Genomic DNA, 21,509 nt, shown 5'->3' with positions numbered 1-21,509 from the left:
ACATCACCCATTAGCAGAGCGATTTTCACAAAAAATATTACTTCCAGTGTTACTGATTCAAATATACTCTAGTTTGTGGTCGGTTGTGAATACGATTAGTACAGACACTGCCATCCTGAGACTCGCTTTTCACAAGCCAAACTTTGGTTTTGTGGCTCTGTTCGGTTAAACTTGGAATGACGTGTTTAGAAACTACATTTTGTGGATCCTCTAATCTGTGCACCAATTTTCGAGTAGATTGGCCCTCTCCGCTTAAAAGTAGTAGGGATTACTACCTGATCACTTTCTATTTTCATGCTAAAACGTAAGCGGATTTTCTTGAATTTCGTTAAAGTCTATCAAAGTTGTATTCAACAATCAGCCCAGTATCATCTGGATACTAAATGTGGCTCTGTCGTGTTAATATATGGTATTTGATGGTAGAATAATAACACTACCTCCGTTATCAAGTGGTTAGAGCGCGAATTTACTGACCGGAAGGTCCGTGGTTCGAATCCGACCTCCGCCACTCGACTTCCCCTGTCTAGACTTGGGCAACCTGGCAGTATCCCAGCCCTCGTGCTTCCTTCGGGTGGCATGGAAGCTAGGCACCGGAAGGGTGCTACAGCTGAACGCTTTCTCTATTTCTTATCACACGTTGACATTAGACACCAGGAGACTGCAACAGATCCAAAGATGTATAGGCTATCCCACGCCCGGACAACTGTCTGGAGATCTTTTAAATAAATGTTACCCTTGACAGACAGATCTCTTTCGGATGTTTGTTCACGATGGTTCTATTCGATCCTACTCATTCCAGAGTATCATGTCTGAGAAGGAGGCTCGCATTCGCGAACTGGAACAAGCACTACGCGAGAGTGTACGGATTACGGCAGAAAGGGAGGTCTATGCATCAGGACGTGATGACGAAACTAGACACATGGAGCAGCAGGTGATACAAACAATCTCTTATTTGTAACTGAATATCCCCAGTTTATTGTTTCATAATACCAGGTATTGCGAAAACTTCTTTTCAATGAAGTCCTGACCACCCAATACAGGTATAAATAGAATACACATTTAAAATATTTGCATACCATCATTTTAGGCGGTAAAGTATGCGGTGATTAAGGTGGAATTTAAGTCAATAATTCGGGATTAGTTAGAAACCGTTGTTGGTCGGCCAGAGCAAGGTCCTTGCTTCCAGGTGCCCTTTTTGATGACGTGAAGTGAGTTGATACAGTCGAATGGTGATCGCTTCAATGACAGCTTGCTGTCGCAGTGTTATTATCGGGTAACCTTGAACTGATACGATCACACTCGGTGCATCATGCTGAATGACTCAGTTGTATTGATTAGGGAACTTGTATCGATCGGGTGATTTGCAGTCACACTCGTTACGTGTTTGGCTTGTCCGGTTACCCACTGTTTGTGGTCATGTGCTCAGCAATCCTTTCAGTTAAGTGTCGAGTAGTCCGGCCGACATTCGTTCGAACATTTGCAACCAAACGAATGGATTATCATGGAAAACTCATTGACCGATAGCCTATGCCTCATGCCAAAAGATTCGTATGTACCCAAAGGAAATCGAAATCTGCGGCAGAGTTCAAGGTTGTATTGTCGGTGGCCGTCTATTGGTTACGCCTGCACTGAGCCTGCCAGACTATGCGATAAGGAGAAGACAAAACTCGGGACACGGCTGTATTGTCAGGACAAAACATACAGAGCTCCTGCGTAAATATATAGGATGACTAAATGGTCAAATATGGTCGTTCACTTGTTCGTTCTGTACAGTCAATGTCGGTGTTCCGGTCGTGAACACTTTCAGCCCCACTCTACTGGTCTTTTGTTGCTAAACCGTGTTTGGTGAGCCCCACCAACGCACCTGCTTTCCGAAACGTGTCGTACGGATGGTGACCTTGGGGATGCGTCACTCTGCGCACATGTGCTTTTTCTCATGTGTGGGCGCGTCCTGACGGTTTCCATAGTTAAAGGTTCAATCTTTTTTCTTCAGTTTTTCTTCAGTTTCTATTGGCTTAATCGAGTCGTGATCTCAATTTTCGTTCCATATGCTAGATGCGCGAACTGCGTTCAAATGTTGAACAACTACAACGTGAACGTAACCACTTGTCTGCTCAAATGGCAGCCATTCAGGAGGAGCTCAGTGACCGAGAAGGGCAACTGAAAACGTTGGAACAAGAATGCGTAAGTCCACACTGATGCTACATATGAACATACGCTACTGTACGAGACTGAACGAGGAAACTGAACCATTATTTGCCTGGACTGGAGAAATCAGAGTAGGTGTTTCGGTCTCGCTGAAGTAACAAATTTACGAAATCACACAACAACATTGGCTGAAAGTACTTGCATTTCAGCAGCTTCGTCCATAAAGGGGGCATTTTCTTACATCACCAAAGAGGATTTAGATTCTTGTCGTCTTTCTCAATCTTAGTACTGTCGACTACAAAGCGTCCGAAGAAGCCATAATTTTTGTTTCCTCTGATTTTGGTTGGACGTCATTAAACATTATGAAAGCAAAATACACTCATTTGCAAACTAATTCAGTTTTTTGAGAGACTCACCTGAAACCCAACTGAATCTCTCGGTTTTGATGTTTCCAAGCAACTGAATGTGCCGCACTAGGCCGCCTCATATTTCAGTCGCTACGTTATTCGAGATATCGCGATACTTTTATAATCATGTATTCGCCTACCTGATGAGCCACAAGAAGGGCGAAACCAGTCGTGGGCTGTCGAGGAGTTTTCAGCAACCTTATGAGTAGTGCATCACAGAAGTAATGAAAGCTTCCGAGTCAGTTTTTCTTAAATACGAAGGATCACTACACACGCCGAGTAAAGTTAACTATCCCCGATGTTCCTCAATATGAGTCACAGTGACCGGATAAACCCCTGAAGCACTTCTGCCACCTACTTGCGTCAAAGTCAGATATAGTTTGATTAAATGTGACTACCGTGCTGCTATGAATTTGACGCTCATTCTACCTTGCTCAGTCAACGAAATATTTCATAATGCTATTGGGCAGAATGAAAGACAATCTTACGTTGACCATTCCCGTGAAATGGACAATTTTGGTTACCTCGATTAAATTCTTCCAAGAATCTCATCATCTTGATGGTCAAAGCAAGTGAGAATTCCCACCACGTCACTAGCAGTTCCTGTCATGTGGGATTGCTGTTTTGATTTGCAAGTGGACGTCCATTCGTACAGAATCATCTTTTGTGACCAGCAAAATAGGCGCCCGTCTTTTCAGGGTTAACACCATTTATCTTTGCTAATTACAGTCTGCTAATTTTCTTGGACCGTTCCGTCTAGCCGTGAGGATACGCCATAGATTTGCCACAAAACCAGATGCTATATTGATCAACGTATTGACCCTACTTTATACCCATTCGGAGAGTTCTACATTCTGCTTTCCTTCAATTCGAGTTGCGTCAGTACCAAGCAATAGTAGCATATTTTACCACTTCTTTTTTCCAGTTCCAAAATTACCTGCCGGAATTGGAAAAATTACGGCGGTCGAATCATGAGGCTAATATGCGTGTCGCTGCAATGGTCAAACTGACCCAAGGTCGAGAGCATACACTGACCGATCAAGACAGACACGTGGTAGGTGGCAAAATGTGAAGTATCGGAGGGGATATCACAGTCGTGATACATGTTTTTCAAGTTGTCTTGTCGTTGTCTTGCTGTTAATGTAACTTTGCTGTTGTCCTTGTAGTAGTCACCCTTCACCTTCCACGGTCTTGGGATCATGCTCCAATCTCTGTTGTGTATCACTTTATACTACGAGAATGCTATCATCTACAAATCAACGAAAGCGTCTGAATCCAGTGGGGAATATCTTTATGTCAGGTAGGTTTATTCGCACACGCAAACTGGTATGTTTTCATTCAATGAGTCGAACCCAAATTTGAATTTATATATTTTGGAAATCCGCTGCATCGCTTATACAAGCTTAACGAGTCTCACCGTTTCCCGTATTAAATTCCATGAAAAGCCTTCATTTATACAATCAGCGATTCTTTCGGATAGTGTTTTTTAGTCAAACGACTTTCGATGGCCTTTTTGGAGCAGCCACTTGCGACATTTTGGCGAAAATATTCCAATGACTGATACTGTAACGTTGGATACTACTGATGAGGAATGCGAGTAGTATGTAGTTTCTCGTGAATCAGCTTCGCGTCCATTGAAAAGTGAGATTTACTACGGAATTTGTGGAATCACTCTGTAGCATTCGTTTACATTTGAGTGCTGGTTAGTGAGTATCCAGGATAGTTCAGGAGGACACGTTCGAGAAGACGTATTCTTAGTTTTTATGAAACAAGATGCATATGAGAGCTTCGCTTCACTATCCATTAGTCTGTAACTGTTCCGTTGGTATTTTTAGATGAATAACTCCTCCACTTTACTCACATTATGTTTAATGACAGATGTCATAGTGACGAACTTCAACTGGAAGCTCACCACTGTCAGCTGTTTGTTCATGCGTGACGGCAAGAACATAATTTAAGTGCAGCGCGAAAACGCAGACACAAACTACGAAAAATTGCTCGGTTGCTAACGCTCAGTGACGGACGGGTTGAACAGGAAGTTAGTTCACCCTGTGCAAATGAGTCTGGAAGTGAAAGTCCAGTTTTCGGTGAATAACTCTCATTCAGCATTTTCATCTTAATTTCACCCAAGTCAGTCACGTTTGTTTACCTGTATACTGTTCAGTTGAACCTGTTTCCCAAAGGATTCACAACATGGTTCTGTTCGAACGCTATGACGCATTGTTACGAGGTTATTTGCCGTATTTGAATCAACAAGTGAAGCGCTCCTGAATTGTAGCCAAACCAAGTAACTGGTAAATTTAGGTTTGTGATAAATTATACCTCCCACTCTTTCACCTGAGACCAGTCAGACCACCTTTCTGCTTCAGATCGTTGATGAAAACGTTGCATTCGTCATTTCTGTTGCCTGAGTTTTCTCCTCTTACTTCAATTTGTGCTCGTAACAAACACAAGGACCCTTGCTAGCAGCGCTTTCCAATCATAGTTGCTCTTATGTGGGAAGAAAGAGAAATACTCATTTTTTATGTGGTAAGGCATACACTTGAAAGTTGAAATAAAACCCTGAGTCAAGCACCAGATGGAACGTTAGATGCTTGATTCGGATAGCATTCTGTACTATACTCCAACGTATGGACGCAAAGTTTGAACATGAACCCCTTATTCATAAATTTTCCTCTTCTTAGCTGGCCAGCATACCTCTATTTCCCAATATTTCACCATCCGGACCATGGTCAACCACAATTGGAGCAACGGGCTCACGGATGTATATGCCTGGATATCATTCGGGTGGAGCTACTTCACCTCATCTGGCCGGCAGTGCATTCCAGTTGATCGGGAATGCCGCATCGGCAATCGGCACGGCCGCTGGTGGACGAGCCTCTGTCCCAGGACAGTCTATGGCCAGCCCGGATGTCATTTTGTTATCACGAATGCTGCAAGAGAAGGAGTCGACAGTGAGTATTTTCATTCTCATTTACAGCTGCCCGATTTAGCACCACTCACTTCCAAGAATCAAATGAGAATTGTGAGGAGTATCTCTCGGGATTTTAACATAGGAATTTCACTGTCTTTTGTTTAAATTAACTGAAAAGCCAGAATAGGATTTACTTCTCCGAAAGCGAGGAGTCCCAATGACAGCACTGTCCACCTCAGTGCCTACGCGAAAAATGCTCCAACTCTAATCATCAGGTCAATTTGACCTTCACACATCCGCTTGTGATTGATTTTATCTGGTTATTTGAGCCATTCAGTACTTTTCAGTATCCACGTTCCTCCCAGTTACTGCTGTTACAAATCCGGGATTGCTCTATACCTCAAAACACGGCAATGAAGCATCGGTTTTGAACACTGATGTCTTGCGGTCGATGATGATGATGATGATGATACCTCTAAACGACGCGATCAATATTGAGTGGTAATCCTATTGGGAATCATTAGTTACTCGTGAACGACATCCGTCTGCTTTCGCCCCTCTCCCCGAGATATATTATTAGAGGGGTGTAGCGCAATCGCGTTATTTGGCACGCTGTTACTGTTCTTTTCCTGCCTTCACCAAAAGCATACGGATGAGGTTCCTCATTTGGTGATGGAAGACTTGAAGAATGGAACAAAAGCCACTAAGGTCAGCGAACGAACCATTACATCAGAACATTTCTTTTCGGCTCGTGGAACAAAAAGCGTCCCTTTAAAAAAGTGACTAAGACAACCTCATGGGCCTCCAGGATGGTGTTTGTTAAAACTGGCTGATACAGAAGGTCGTATTTAACTTGCTGGACGCTCTTTATTGAGAGACCTCGAGATTTCATCGAGCATGGAATTACTTGACCGTTGCGTAACATTCTACGTTTCACACCTGCACATGACCAAAGTAAGGTCATATTTCAAAAAGAGAATTCTTATTTAACTCAAATCAACAATCATCGACCTGTAATCTGTGTAGAATGGATGAAAAACAAATAAGAATTGAGTAAAATACTATTACCGCATTGTTCCCGTATGTCACATCGGCAGTCGTATAGCCATTACTACTCAGTCCGTATCACTGAATATCTATCACATTTCTTGCTCAGATTCAGCAACATATGCAAGAACTCACCCATCTACGATTCCAAAACTCTGAACAGGAAATTAGGCTCAAAGCGATGCAACGTGAACTTGACGCAAAAACAACTCGGCTAAGTATACTGGAAGCAACACAGGTAAGCACACTTACGTATTCAAATCCTTTGAGATGAAGAACCGTTCCTGTAATCACATATGATTTATCCCACGAGAAGTAGTCTCTCGAGGAGATAGCCAATACCGGCTTACGTTAAGTGGCCTGGTTGTTTGGATGGTGGGTGTATCCATACTTTATCAGAGTTCAACTAGCCAAGTTGCAGCTTTTGGAATCAGGCACAGAACATTGTGGGTTAAAATCCTCACGAAAGTGTGTGAGGCTCGTGCCTCAGATTATTCTTAACAAAGCTTAAACGACTGTACAGTGATTTTCCTCTACTAAGCATGACTTGACTTTTTTGGGAGTACCAGACCCAGTTTTGAAACTTCAAGATCTGCATACTACTTGCGAACTATGCGACTTCAATCAATCAGCTTCCAAATGCCAGGTGGAGAATACGGTGGTACCGGAAAGGCAATCGACCAATAGTCTAGCTCTATCGTATGCGGCCACACCGTCCCATTGACCAGAGGGTTTGTGGATTGGGTCTTTCAGTAAGGTAAGGAACAATCTTGGTTGGACTTATACCATGAAATTCTTATCACGCTCCGCACAGACGACATCATCCAGTTTATGGTTAATACGTGGTGACCAACTGACTTGGTCAGTGGAAAATCACTTAACCTGTCTCAAATCTTCAGTCCTAGTTTACTGTAAGGCGGGCAACCAGTTGCGCATAGCTGTGCTTACACTGACCCCAGCGCTTGGCAGGACCAGCAACTGAGTATATGAGTGCACTGCTGTTGATGATGACCTTAATACAAATCAGAAGGTGCATGCACTAATGAAAGTTTTGAACATGGTTGACAGTGGTGGGTTGCAACACGTATAAAAGTAAATACAATGCGATAATTGGATCAAGTCAAAAAAGGAACTTATCGTCCGTGAGAGTGCCTTGGTGAGAGGTCCGGACGGCAGGAAGGGGTTTTTCTCCGTAGTGCGACTGCAACACGTGTTCCATAATTGTCCGTGGACTTGTGGAGAGGTTGACTTCTTATTCCCTGCGCGCGCGCGAGTCTGTGTTCGGTTCCCCTATTTGTAAGTCCGTTTGTGTGTACGTGGGCACGTCAGCACATGAGTAGTTGCTACGCTCACTGGAGGATACAGACAATCGGTATCCGATGTGTCACCTTAATGTGACGTGTTTATGAGTATAAAAAAGACAGGCCTTGTGATCCAGTAAGCGACTGTGAGCTGAACAGTCAATTATGTGGGTGACTGGGTGGCTACAAGTATACGCAGTCCTTTAGCTCCAGCGATGCGTACAATTAAACAATGCGCTATTCCCCCCATTTATTTATATGAGCATCACGACCAGAAATATTCCGAAAGTATTCCATGCAGTCATCGCCTCATTTTTACTCTACTTAGGCTGAAAATTATAGATCGGAATGAAGAATAACCTTCCCGTTGTGATGAAAACGTGCCGGTTTTTATCAATCCCCGAATGCAAACTGCTTTCTCACACTTTACTATGCCATTGTCCAAATTCTAGTATTCTGCAATGAGTCGACTGGATACGGGAACAAAATCTCCCACCAGTTTCCCCAACGAACTTGCGCAACTACGCAAGTCGAATCATGAATTGTCGGTGAAATTCGCTCAGCTTCAGATCGAGCTGGACGACAAAGAGAGACAGCTGCGAGCCATGGAACGAATGCAAACTTCACTTGGTGTAAGTCACTCTTCGCGCCATTTTGGGGACCATTGGAACTGAAATTTTCAATTGCTAGCCCACTTTATGCTGGAAGTGATCTTAATCTAGCTTAGTATGGGACTCCTCATTCTCGGGGAGGGGGGAGGGGAACAATTTTGTTCAAGCACAAGTGGACGAGAGATTCAATTGTATTCACTTTTTTCCAAGTTTACTATGTTAATCGGAAAATCAATCGAGTTTGATAAAAAAATATCCCTACTTTCGAAAAGCTCCCTCTGATATTGATGTGCAGATTTGAGTTTGGCCAACTTAAAGCTAACTGTCATTCGCTTTGAGAGAATGGCAAACACTTGTGCGTTAACAAACATCAATCTAAGGGGGCGTACGCGATCGATATTCAGAATAACGCTGGTCGAGTATCAAAAACTGAATTTTGTTACACACGAGTACAGTGTACTTTGAGGACATTTGTCTTATCTGTGCGCATTAGAAGATTTTTCATTTTTGGATCACTTAATGTCTTTGTATGTTCATGAATATCGTACTCATGTTATTGATGAACAACAGTACTATCTATAGACTCTCTTACTGAAATTTGGTTCATATTGTTACATTTTCCAGCGTTTCATCGATTTTCCATAATCTGAGATAGTATATGCGCCTCGTATTTGTTGGCATTCAACTATGGAATGTAGAAACAGGGTTATTTTGTCATAAAGGAAATTGCGCACCAGGTTATTGGAAATTCTCCGAAGAGTTTTCGGTGACCCTGTGAGTAGTTTCCTTTATGAAAATATACTGCGATATCTCGAGTATCCTATAAACACCAGGTGGCCTTTGTGCAGCACATTCAGTTAAAGAAAATACCATAAACGAGAGGTTCCTTAGAGTCTTCCGTGAAAAACCACTCTATATGCAGATGAGTGCATTTGTTGGGGCTTTCTTTTGTCATACTTTTAGACTCGATCGGGGACGGACTACTCAGAAACGGCTTTGCTGCGACGTGAACTCATTACCGTAAAAGCGGAAAAAGATGCCGAGGTATGAGATGGCTATGACTGACTTTACCTTGCCTAGTTGCGTTGCAAATGACTTCATTTATTTTTTTTAAATCTCTAACCTAATTATGATCTAATCCAAGGAAGCTCGACAATCCGGGCTCATCTGATGGGCTTTGATTGGGTTGGCCACAGTCTTTAGATGTTCACCTATGGATACCATACCTACCGGTCAATCTTGAGCAGCTAACAGTGTGTTTGGAAAGGACCTTTTTCCTGAGTGTTGACCATCATAAAACATTTGAGAACACCATAAAACCTCATAAAGAAGAGATTCAGATGGGTTCCAGGTGAGTCACCGGCAGGTCACCCCTCAAAACCAAATTGGTATGCAGATGAGTGTATAAGTCGAAATTCGTATAACCGTGGTTTAATTAGAACATAGGATTGACGGAAACTCGGGAAATGCGCCTATCTGGTGAACTCAAAGTAGGGCGAAACCGGTCGCGAACTGTTGAAGAGTTTTCAGCAACCTTATTAGTAGTGCATTGCGTCTATGCGGATGTTAATCACTCTTGGCTACTTTCGTATGGTCAAAGTTTTGGTCCATTTACACTACCGAAATTCAGACCGTTCAGCTTCCTAACAGGACAGTGGCGTGCTTCGAAATCTCTCACTTCTTTATTGTTATAAAAGGATGTTCATACACCATCAGAAAGTTTAGAGAAGTCACTTTTAAGCTTTATGGTTGAAAACCAAACAGCTGATATCCGGAAGCAACCAAATGTCGGCCAATAGACCATCTTTCCCAACTAAACAGTATACATTTCTGGATGATTAAATGGTTGAATTGAACGTACTTTGCTCCTCCAGGTAATTGCTAGTACAACAGGACCTTAAACTGAGATTCATGTACACAAAATCATTGAAGGTTTTGGCACGGTTCCGTATTATCATTACTATTAAACTTTATAGCGTTCTGCTTAAACGCTCCATCATAATCCTAAAGCGAACGAGTTGAGCGAATGAGCGTCAGGAACCGACCTAGATATGAGAAGCTTCTCAAGATTCGATTTCCTGTCTGGTGTTACCCATGTTCCCAGTATGGAATTTCGCTGACGGTTAATGTGTGGTTAGTTTAATTTTTTCTCCAGATTCAGAGTTACAAGTCCCACAACGTACCTTTTTTCGAATCCTGGCTTGCACCCATCGCATTGTATTCGTTTAGCTGCAGCAGAACCATGAACAACCCACCAGAAATTGCGCGATTCCGATACGATATCAGTGTCACTTTTCACTTCAACTGCACCGTTTCCGTCAAAATGTTAACTTGCAGTGTAATCTTTCTTGTAGTACATACAACGTGGCTCCAAATTTCCTCCAATATCTGGGGAAGTTATGGCACCCAGCTTCTTGAATGTTTTTACATCCGAATATCTCTGTTAAAACCGCGCACATCGGATTGACAGAGAGGATTGCTACACTCTGTCTGGAATGAATTGAGTTTCACAAGGACAAATGAGCAAGCACTCAGTCTTTTCTAAAATTTTGGGAGCACTTTTAAGTTCGGACTGTTTACGGTTCGTCAGTTTCCCCGTTTCATGCTGCTATTATGGTTGGATATAGCTGGTTTTTCTTTCCACATCCACGCAGATTTTGAACCTGAGTGCTCAGTTAGAAAAAGTCAAACAAGAAAAATCTGGCGCAACAAGTGAGTTGCAGGAAATCCGATCTGCATTGGGTGAGAAGTCAAACCAAATGCGAGCGCTTGAGGCAGAAAAGGTGAGAAAATTAATTGTGCATTGTCAGGAAGTGCGATTATTTTATTCCGAGCCGACAAAAGTGGTCAAATTTGTTTAAATTGACATGCAGTCAGCTGACCCCAGTTGGCAAACAGCCCACTGCTGTAGACGGTCACTGTGACTTTCTTTAGGAACTAAAATCCTTCCAGTCTTCAATATGTGTAACGTGTTTTGATATAATACAAGAGTACAAAAACTTCGAGCAGAAAACTGTGGAAAGATAAATTGTCCTTCGACCGATGTAATGTGGACCATTGTGGAGGTGCATCTATTCCGGTCACAGTGATCTAATCTAAGATACTCCGATTCAAGCTGACAAAAACAGCCAAAAGCCATTGTGTTAATTTTGGCCGAGCACCGCAAAACGTTTCATGTTGAGTCTCCAGTTACTAGGAAGAACTAAATCTTATCGAAGAAGTTTCTCTACCTTGAAGATGTTTTCTTCTAGGTTGTACAATGCGTGAAGAAACAAAACTTCTGCTATTCTGCTTAATAGCTATCAAAATTGTCCGATACAATGACATAATGATTCTGAAAAAAATATTTGGGAATACTTATATTCATATGAATAAGAAAAACGATTATGCGTGCATTTTTCTTGTGAGTTCCGATTCCATTGTCTAAAACGGTGATATATATGAGGCAATTTCGAGAGCACATCTGACCAAATAGAGGATAGATGAGTTTGCGGCAAACATTCATTCGTAAATTAAGTTTGTGTTCAGAGGGGACTCGGCTGAAATTCCCCATTTATGATGCCCTTCATTAGGATGTGCTTCCCGGAATTTATGTACAACCTGGTGTTCGAGTACAAAATAGCCCTCATGGAAGTTCACGTACTAAGTTCACCTGGGGATTTCAAAGCAGAATGAAAAAAGCAGTAGGCTGTCCGGGGTTTTCCTCAGCACTATAAGCAACATTCGTCCGTGTTTGCACAGATGGGTTCAGAGAAAATAGAATTTCTCTTAGACATCTCTGTCAGTTACACGGACTGTGTTCTGGTATAGTATAGTATAGTATAGTATAGTATAGTATAGTATAGTATAGTATAGTATAGTATATAGTATAGTATAGCATAGTATAGTATAGTATAGCATAGTATAGTATAGTATAGTATAGTATAGTATAGTATAGTATAGTATAGTATAGTATAGTATAGTATAGTATAGTATAGTATAGTATAGTATAGTATAGTATAGTATAGTATAGTATAGTATAGTATAGTATAGTATAGTATAGTATAGTATAGTATAGTATAGTATAGTATAGTATAGTATAGTATAGTATAGTATAGTATAGTATAGTACAGTATAGTATAGTATAGTGTTTAATTAGAGCAGATCTAGCACGTAAACAGGGTGTTTTTGACGACATTTAATGGAGATGCGACGGCAAGGAAAAGGCAAATTCAAAATTGGGTTGCAGCACGGTTCATGAAAGAACACAGTTCTGCGTAAACAAGTCGATGTAACCAGTGTGTCCAAAGTCCTGCCTAATCAGTTTGTTGGATTAGCGATATCTACCCAGCAAATCTGAATACTCGTCCATTATGCGTCCAGAGAACCACTGGATAATTTATGGAGTCTGTGGAGTTGCGATCTCTTCGACTGACCCATATCTCTTGCCAGCCGAGACCAGCCCATTTCCTACCGAGGTTAAGTTTTCTTCCTTCATCCAGTGTCATCTCCTGGAAGAGTCTCTGTAATTTCATGATATTTCTACTCTAAAAAAGACTTGTCTCCGGTTGGTATGGAGATGAGCGATTGGAGATGCCCGCCTGATTCTATGCCATCATATTCATGACACTCCTCAACGTCAACCTGAATCATGTACATCGCTTGGATGATACAACGGCAAAAATCTACTCAGTAGATACTTTGTAGCATAATGGCTAAGCAGAAAGATTCTCCACAGCAACTGTTCACCTTCTAGAATTCCATCGACACAAATATTTTGAGTCTATCTAAATACGCTACAAGATGTGTCTGTGAATCCATGTGAATAGCATTCATATTGCCTCTTTTCACGCAGGTCGTCTTACTGAATGTTTGGAGGTGCAGTCACCTCGTCTGTTTGTGTCAGCCTAACGCCAATAATCTTTCTGCTTCTGATTTCCGTCAGTCTCACTCTTCTTCTTCGTTCAGATGACTAAACGTGTCGTAAGTAATGGGGCTCTTGTTGTTCGTTCTGTGCTGATCACTAAGGTTGGAATGTACTGTAACATTCTTGAAGTGCCTGCGCAGCGTGTTAACAGATTTACTGTACGGCGAACGGCAAATAACTCCTTCCTCTTTGCGGCCCGATAGTTGAATTCGTCCTCTATTTTGAGACACTGCGTTGAAACGGTAGTTCACTGCTGATAAGTTGAGTACAAGTGTCTCCAAAGTACACAAATCTCCCATTGTGAACTTAGATGTTTGTTTGTCTGAGTAGTTCTTTGTGTATTCCGGCAACTTCTTACCTCGTTATTTTCTTCAAGGACAAGGAAGCTATGGATCGAGAGTCATTACAGAAAAAGTACGAAGTCGTTCTCACTCAACTCGGAGAAAAGACGGATAAGTTGCAACACCTGGAATCGGAGTGTGTACGTCAAACTTCGTTGATATTTACAACAGATAATTTTTAAAACCGTTGAATCATTCTTGCACAGCCATCATACTGGCTGCTATTAGGTAACGGTTATGAAAGTTTGTTAAGTTAGAAACCAGAGTGTAGCTAATGATTTCTACCAAGTACGCCTGACGGCCTGATCTCCGGATTTGGTATCGTCCACACCATCTACTGATGATGACTGATTTGTTCTGCAACATGGTTGCGGAGGTTTTACCACCAGTCTAGGTGATATTTTCAGTCTGTATGGGTAGGTGAGTTTAGACAGTGCTCATAGACACCATAACCATGGCTTGCCGCTGGTGCGTATTCTTACCAGCTTTTTGGTTAACCGAGATCCTCAGTGGATGATGCCTGGGTGTCCTGAGAGTAACTTCCCCGGTTCTCCGTCGTGAGACTTGTCGTCGATTGCAAACGATTCATGATCTTCAAAAGACCAAGATACATCTACTGTGCTGTTGCGATGGTCTCGAAACACAAAGAAGGTCATTTAATGATGAAGATACTGGACTGACAAGTGTGGCATGATGTTGGTTCTCAGTTACGCACGTTGGCCAACCGGTGTTTCTTAGGTTCACTCAAATACTGCCAACTCAGTGAAATATACTCAGACTAGTATCCGTGACTGTTGCACAACCTGAGCAAGTTAACTTGTACCATTGATGAATAACAACACGAAGGGTGCTGAAACTCAGTAGTGCTGTCTATCGTACGAACAAGAAGCACAGTAGGTGATGCTTGACTTAGTATGAGTGGGAAACGTTGTACGACATACTGCTGATGGCTGCTAAGGGCTCACTGCATCTTATTTGCACCCCCTTAATATTATTGTGTTCTTTGACCAAAGGTGGAGTGGATCCATGTGATTAAACTAGTCTCTGAATGGTGATGAAGTTTCGTGTTAAAGTTGAGCTCAATTCGTATCCTAACACTAGAGCTCCAACGTCCTCGGTTTGACTTTCGTTTTCAATTTCCTGTGGTTCAAGCGATTTAGTCGCTGACTGTTCCAGCTGCAATAACGAATGCAGTCATGAAGTTTAAGGTTGATTCTCAGTAAACAGAAAATCAAGTGTAAACCAAGGGAAGCTTACCAGCTTAAACTAGGTGCAAAGAAACACGAAAATAAAAGGGATTGACAGAGTTGAGTGGACATTCGTGCAGTTGTGGGTTGCAAGGCTCAACAGAAAGGCTTCACTCTAAAGTCCGGTGTGAGGCATGTTTACAGGCATTTTAATGTGAGTTAGAGTATTCCCATAATTGTTCAAAAGTATGTAGGTCGGAATGGTGCGTTATTGGACCTGTAACGGGCGACACTTAGAATACCAAAACAATTTCTCATGGGGTGATCCAGAAGGACACTTCCTGGTTGGATGTCGTTTTTCGGAGATGTAGAAAAATCTTGCAGGTCACACCAATACAGAAATGATGTTGAGAATTTACAAACGAAACCAACGCAACCACACTGAATGACGTGTTTCGTGGGCAAGGTCACTTACCAGCGCCTTGTGGCCATGTTGGGAAACAGTTCATAGATTGCGGTGACCAGAGGTTAAGACTGTTTCTGGGAAGCAGCCGAATGTCCACTCAGTCCCTAGCGCTCTCTTTTGTTTTGGTTTACCCTATATTGTACGTACCGAGCGACGTCTTTAATTCATACACTCTGTTTACCTCAGTCGCTTGTCAGCAAGACCTGTAGCTTAACCATGCGTTGTGGAGCCTGGTGATCATGATGTTAAAAGCTTGTTTAGATGTTCACGCAATGCCTCATATTTTAAGCTGTCTAGTTCATTCAGGAACAACGGGATTGAAAAACTAACGTCACACACTCCCTTTTCCCATGTCGTAGTGCAAAAACAGTCCCTAATAGTTCCTGTTCTCTCGCAGTCATTGGACCCCGGCTCCTATGGTTCAGTGGATATCCTTGTGTAGTCAGCTTGTATAGCGTTGGCATCGCTTTGGGCTTTGTTATATCCACTGATTTACCAATCTGTAGTATCTGTAGCTGACCCACTCCATTGCCTAATGCCGGAAAAAAGACTCATAGAAGGAAACACAACAACTATATTTCGAACAAGCGAGTGCGAGTTTGAGTGCGAGTACGAATGTGAGTGCGAGTGCGAATGCGAGTGCGAATGCGAGTGCGAGTGCGAAAAGTACAACGGTCTCAAGCTATTTATTGGAGGGACACTGTCTGAACTTGGTCCAATGCTGATGCACAAGTCTGGCTTCGGTACGAGGCTGTGACGTGCTGCGTATTGCGAGGGCGTTGTCTGACCTTGATCAACGCTGACTCGCGCTGTCTGGGTTCAACACAAGGCTGTGACGCACTGCATATTTAGGGGGCGTTGTATGTCTGGTCAAGATCTAGCGGAGCTGAGAGTCTCGGTGGATTTCGGGTATTCAGTGTGGTTGCTTTCGGGAAACCGACTTTCCTGATAGGTTCTCTGCTGCTCAGATGTATTGCATCATACGTAAATAATACAGGTCGAAGTGAATTTTGACTCAAGGTTATTTTGGATTTCGTAAGAAATCAGTGATCCCTTCCACAGAAGGAACCAATTTAGTCAGGCCCTACTGGCCCTCTCTTTTGGGAGACTAGCATTCCATTACACAGTGAGTACTACGTGAGTCCCGTATTCTCATTAGATTTGAGTTTTTGGTGAGATGTGATATTAAACCTGGACAAGGGCGGACTCGTCATTAACAAACCAACCACATTCTGAAGTGTATTTGCCATTGAAAAATTAAGTTTTCGTCTCGCCCTTATTCTGCAGAGGTGTGCAGGTATTAAAACCCAACTCTCATCGATATTCTTCCACTAAGGATTCCACCAAACTATTTTCGCATTTTATCATATTGATGTATTTTTCTTTCCCATGTTTTAGAATTCGAAACATATCGAGGAATTGCAAAGGCAGAAGTCAGAATTAAATGATTTGCGGCATCACATCACCTACCTACAGAACACAATTCAAGAGAGAGAAAGTCGAATTGAAACTGTTGAAAAGGAATCCGTAAGTTCTTGGGCTTTGCATTCTGCACAGTAAACAAGTGAGCTGCGTGAATTTGGCGATGCCTGATTGAAATAAGGCAGGCCGGGAGGACTATTTGTTCTCCTGGCAGCTGCGAGTGTTTATTCAATCAAAAGACAGGAAAAGCAGACAATTATCTTTCAGTGTAAAACAAGTCTCAGCTTGAGTGTTGTAAGGCGATCTGAAGGGTTGTTGAGCGAATGGATCGATCGACAAGTGTCATGTCAAGACATACTGAGAGTTCATACGTATCGTTTTTGACAGCATGGCAACGGATGTCACAATCGCGTTGCGAATGCTACAACTTTAATCAAGTCACATCGTTGGGTCGATTCTCACAGTCTAGAATGGCCGTATTGGCTTCGAGTTGAGTCTAATCATGGAATTCACAACCGGCTCGGCGAGTGACGACTTCTCGGACGGAAAATTTACCCGTGTGAATTATTTGTTCCTACGAGCTACTTCTAGTTTGTTGATTGTATGGGCTGATACGGAAATTTTTCAACCTGGCTTTCACCTTATGAAGCTAATCTCTATCGGAAAACTGAGGAGAATTTTGTAATTCAGAGACGTGTAGCGCTGTATCTTGTCCAAGGATGACCTAATCATGCTGCAAATGAGCCACTTATGGCCAAATGTTCGGTCTTCAGTGGGTCCGAATCTCCCTGATGATTCATGAGATGCGGACTGATGATTCCCAATAAGGACGAGATATCCGTACAGTGCTACCCAGCTTCTCCGCACGCGTGACTTCAAGCAAGTGACTTCATTTTGAAGACGAAACCCCCGATGAAGTATGCTTGTGAACCAGAACAGAATATTCACAGCAGTATAGATTCCCTGGACAAGTTTAGAACTTTTCGTTGAATGGGTTTGTCAGTATATTATCTGTAAACGGTCAGGGTTTTATGCGTTCTTCTTCTTCTTCTTCTTCATATCTCCTACGCAGTTTAAACTCCGTGATGAGATCAACACAATGCGTAAGCAGCTTAGTTCCGCGGAAGCCGAAGCTAAAAGTTTGCGTGAGGAAGTCACTTATCGTGAAGAACGTCTACGTCAGTTGCAGACACAACATGTAAGTTCACCGGCCTGATCCTGTCTTTTTTTATTCGAAAGTAATGCCAGTAGCATATAAATTGTTTGCAACTGAGACGAAAATGACGAGGACCCTTACAATCAAGGCTCAAGCTGAATCACTAGCATGTTCCCTAAAAGGAGCAATTTTTTTACCTCACTTCAGATTTCCTGTTGTCAAACTGATGGAACCAGATGTGCTCGTTGTATTAGCTCACATCCAGTTCGCATATTTCAATTGCGAGCTTTTTAATATAATTGCTCTGGTCCGCTCACAGAGGCTTATATTTTGTGTTAGCCCTAACTCCGAAAGTCAAATAACCCTATTCCTGACACAGCCAGGCAATGTAGACTAGTGACAAATCCAGTCCATGGATTTTCCTTCTGGAGTGAAGCAACCGGAATGTTCAAGTCCAGAACAGTAAAGGACCAAACCAGATAGAGTTTTGCGTACAAATCGTTGAGAGTGAAAAGGTCCATAATGGCCTACAGGTTTATATACTGAAATTCTGCGCTCCAGCCATTTTTGAGGACTAAGTATTTGTTTTAATAGACACTTTGCAACCTTTTATGCGTCTTTAGATCTGCAATATGAGAGGTGCAAGTCATTAGGACGGTGCCCGAGTTGTCCGTGGGCTTATGCACCCGTTACTGGCACACAATAAACCCTGATCTCGCAGTTCACATGGTTATCTGCACATCGTTGGTAGAATAAGTGCTGAGAACATCACAGTTTGTTTAACCAGGAAAAGCATTCCTGTGTGCATTTAGTACATGCTTTCAAAATTATGCTCACCCTGACTTCTTGGTGCAAAAATATATATATAATTCTTATGATTGACCTTGTTAGCGAGAATTGTCGCAAGAATTTTTTATCTGAAGACTCCTGAGACATGCAGCCAATTCACTTGCAGATTTTACTTTCCATGAGTTCAATGTTTTCAAAATAAATCCAGCATTCCTCTCAATGGGTTCCAACGCTAATCTTTACATTTTATGCTTGGAAGACGGTTATTCGTTTGTTTTTGTTCTATCGTATTAATCATCTTGTTGTTTCAAGGGATCATGTATCTATTATCAATCATGCCTTTCCGGTTTTTATGGACCATGTAGATGGACGAGCTGACACGACTCCGCTCGATTAACCAGGAGCAAGTTACCCGTTGCAGTCACTTGGAAATGAAACTGGACGAGAAAGATCATGAAATCAAATCTCAGGCGAGCGAAATGGTAATTGACTTGAAAATTTCGTCTTACTTTTGTGTGCCTGTCTCAGTAACACGAGTACTGACTTAACGCAAGCTGCGAAGTAGCATGTGAATAAACTGCTACCTCCAATAAGGCTTGGAGTTTCATAAATCTTAAGTATTGGTTCGAAATTTCGAGTGTATTAGTCAAGTGGAAAGAGTCTACACAAAGTCCAATCTTGGGAACACAGGGCTTTAAGCCATTCGTAAAGTTTTTGTGTTCTGAAAGAATGTAGACAAGAACTGGCGGTCAGATTTATCTTTTCTCCAGAGTTACTAGTTCTCGGAAGATTCGCTGCTTTGCTCGGTGATTCCGGCCTTCAATGGATGACTGTTGTTGTGGACTACACGTGAATTTTTTCGACGCACTTGTTTGGTATTACATTGTTGAAGGATCTCCCAAGCGCATTCGACTCAGCTATTTTCCAAATCACCAAACTAACATGGACCCCATTCCAGGCCCAAGTGGCCTCTAATATAAGGCCTCGATTCAAAGAACCAAATATAGTCTAGCAAAATATACTCATGTACAAACAAATTCGCTCTTGCGGGAAACCCACCTGGAAACCAGATGAAGCTCTCGCGGGCTGTCGAAAATTTTCCAGCAACCTTATGAGTAGTGTATTATGTCTATATATGTATTGCGATATCTCGAATATCGTACAAACTGAAACATGAAGCGACCTGGTACAGCACATTCAGTCGCTTGAAAACACCATAAACGAGAGGTTAAGCTGGGTTCCTGGTGGGCCACCCGCAAAACCAAAATAGTTTGCAAATGAGTGTATTTCGCCAAGCTTGAGCAATTTGGCTTCAAGCAGAATAAAAGGTTGACGAGAACCCAGGGACTGCGCCTACCTGATGAATCCCAAGATGGGTGAAACCGGTCATGAATTGTCGAAGAATTTTCAACAACCTTATGAGTAGTGTGTTACGACCCAATGTTGTTTACTGTTTAGCATAAATCGAAATAAGATAATTTATTCAGTCACGCAAAAAATACTTGGAACTGATTGGGTAGTCATCATTTTCGAAAGGGAATTGCAAATTAGAATTGGTGAGCATAAAAGAAGGATAAACAAACCACCAAGGAATGCTGTTCAAAGACTCAGCGATGGCGGTACATGCCTTGGACACGGGTGTAAAATAGATCTGGAGAATGTGGAGGTTTTAAGACGGAGACTGCGGTTCACATCACATCGGCTGATAGCGTGAATAGAATCGAGGGTGTGGAACTGGCGTGCGTATGGAAAGTGATCTTAGATAAGCCGTGATGACGTGACGTGATGGTGTGGTTGTCAATACATGTAGAATCATTAGCAAAAACCGGGGGTGGGTGGGTGTGGAAATCCCAACCCGACTAAAGGTCACAGCATCCCTCTTACACAGCTATCTTAGCACTAGCTCATCGACACAGACGAACAAAAAATTCAAACGAAGTTCAAGAGGGACCATCAAATGGACCGAACCAGAAGAACTAGACCTTAGGCTGGACCCAAACACATTTAGGTTTCATAAAGGAAACTACTCACAAGGTTGCTGTGAACTCTTCGATAGCCCACGACCGATTTCGCCCTTCTTGGGGCTCATCGAGTAGGCACAGTCCCCGAGTTTCCGTCAACCTTATGATCTACTTGAACCCAAATTACACTGTTTTCGAGAAATACACTCATTTGCAAATCAATTCGGTTTTCGCAGGAGACTCAATCGAATTTCTCGTTTATGATGTCCTCCAGCTGAATGTGCTGCACACATAGGTTTCCCCACCGACCCAATGCTTGTTCAACCACCCTAACACACAAAAATCCAACAGAGATTTAACTCGACTTAGCTGATTGGTTCTCATTCCGCCCTGAATCTCGACCAAACTCGGAGCTGAGTCACTCAGCCTTACGAAGTTTTTGTGTCAAAAGCGGAACGTTGCCCAGCAATAAATCTACCGATTGTCACCAAACTTTTTCGAAAAGATAATTTGTCGTTTGATCATAAGTTCCCCAAAATGTATACGAAGCATACGATTAAAGCGAACCAAGCACGAAGTAAGCAAATATTATTGGAAGCGTATGGTTTGGCCTTACCTATCATCGTCACTGTTTTAAAACTTTCCAGCGTTGCCAAACGGATGAAATTTCTCGCCTTCAGTCATCCCTTGAAGATGCAAACAGTCGCCTGTCTGTGAGTCAGAAGCGTGTGGAAGAACGTGAGATGCGTTTAAGAAAGTTGGAATCGGAAAACGTGAGTTGTTCAGCAGAGCATGTCTAGTATAGTTCTCATCCAAACGGTTCTCGTTCAAATCTAAAAAATCTTTTAGTTAC

At 42.3% G+C, this 21,509-nt stretch overlaps 2 protein-coding genes across 2 annotated transcripts in view; one reads left to right on the top strand and one right to left on the bottom strand.

Annotated features, from left to right (window-relative positions):
* T265_03134 (hypothetical protein) overlaps nucleotides 1–21,509 on the top strand; it is a gene marked incomplete at both ends in the record, with an annotated part of 98,484 nt that overhangs the window by 60,617 nt on the left and 16,358 nt on the right. Inside the window, 13 exons of the mRNA XM_009167547.1 lie at nucleotides 800–931; nucleotides 2,056–2,184; nucleotides 3,481–3,609; nucleotides 5,240–5,509; nucleotides 6,626–6,754; nucleotides 8,270–8,449; nucleotides 9,392–9,472; nucleotides 11,083–11,211; nucleotides 13,711–13,815; nucleotides 16,727–16,855; nucleotides 17,823–17,948; nucleotides 19,061–19,177; nucleotides 21,304–21,429. Coding sequence (XP_009165811.1) covers nucleotides 800–931; nucleotides 2,056–2,184; nucleotides 3,481–3,609; nucleotides 5,240–5,509; nucleotides 6,626–6,754; nucleotides 8,270–8,449; nucleotides 9,392–9,472; nucleotides 11,083–11,211; nucleotides 13,711–13,815; nucleotides 16,727–16,855; nucleotides 17,823–17,948; nucleotides 19,061–19,177; nucleotides 21,304–21,429 — 1,782 coding nt within the window. The remainder of the gene's footprint in view (nucleotides 1–799; nucleotides 932–2,055; nucleotides 2,185–3,480; nucleotides 3,610–5,239; nucleotides 5,510–6,625; nucleotides 6,755–8,269; nucleotides 8,450–9,391; nucleotides 9,473–11,082; nucleotides 11,212–13,710; nucleotides 13,816–16,726; nucleotides 16,856–17,822; nucleotides 17,949–19,060; nucleotides 19,178–21,303; nucleotides 21,430–21,509) is intronic.
* T265_03133 (hypothetical protein) lies at nucleotides 9,864–18,842 on the bottom strand (the record flags this gene model as incomplete). Its single annotated transcript, XM_009167546.1, has 4 exons — nucleotides 9,864–9,983; nucleotides 13,693–13,720; nucleotides 15,825–16,141; nucleotides 18,744–18,842. The coding sequence occupies 4 exons, from the start codon at nucleotides 18,840–18,842 to the stop codon at nucleotides 9,864–9,866; spliced, it is 564 nt and encodes a 187-aa protein (XP_009165810.1).

This window comes from Opisthorchis viverrini (assembly GCF_000715545.1).
Source record: "Opisthorchis viverrini unplaced genomic scaffold opera_v5_43, whole genome shotgun sequence".
Classification (NCBI taxonomy): Eukaryota; Metazoa; Platyhelminthes; class Trematoda; order Opisthorchiida; family Opisthorchiidae; genus Opisthorchis; species Opisthorchis viverrini.
This window is presented reverse-complemented; position numbering and strand designations above follow the sequence as displayed.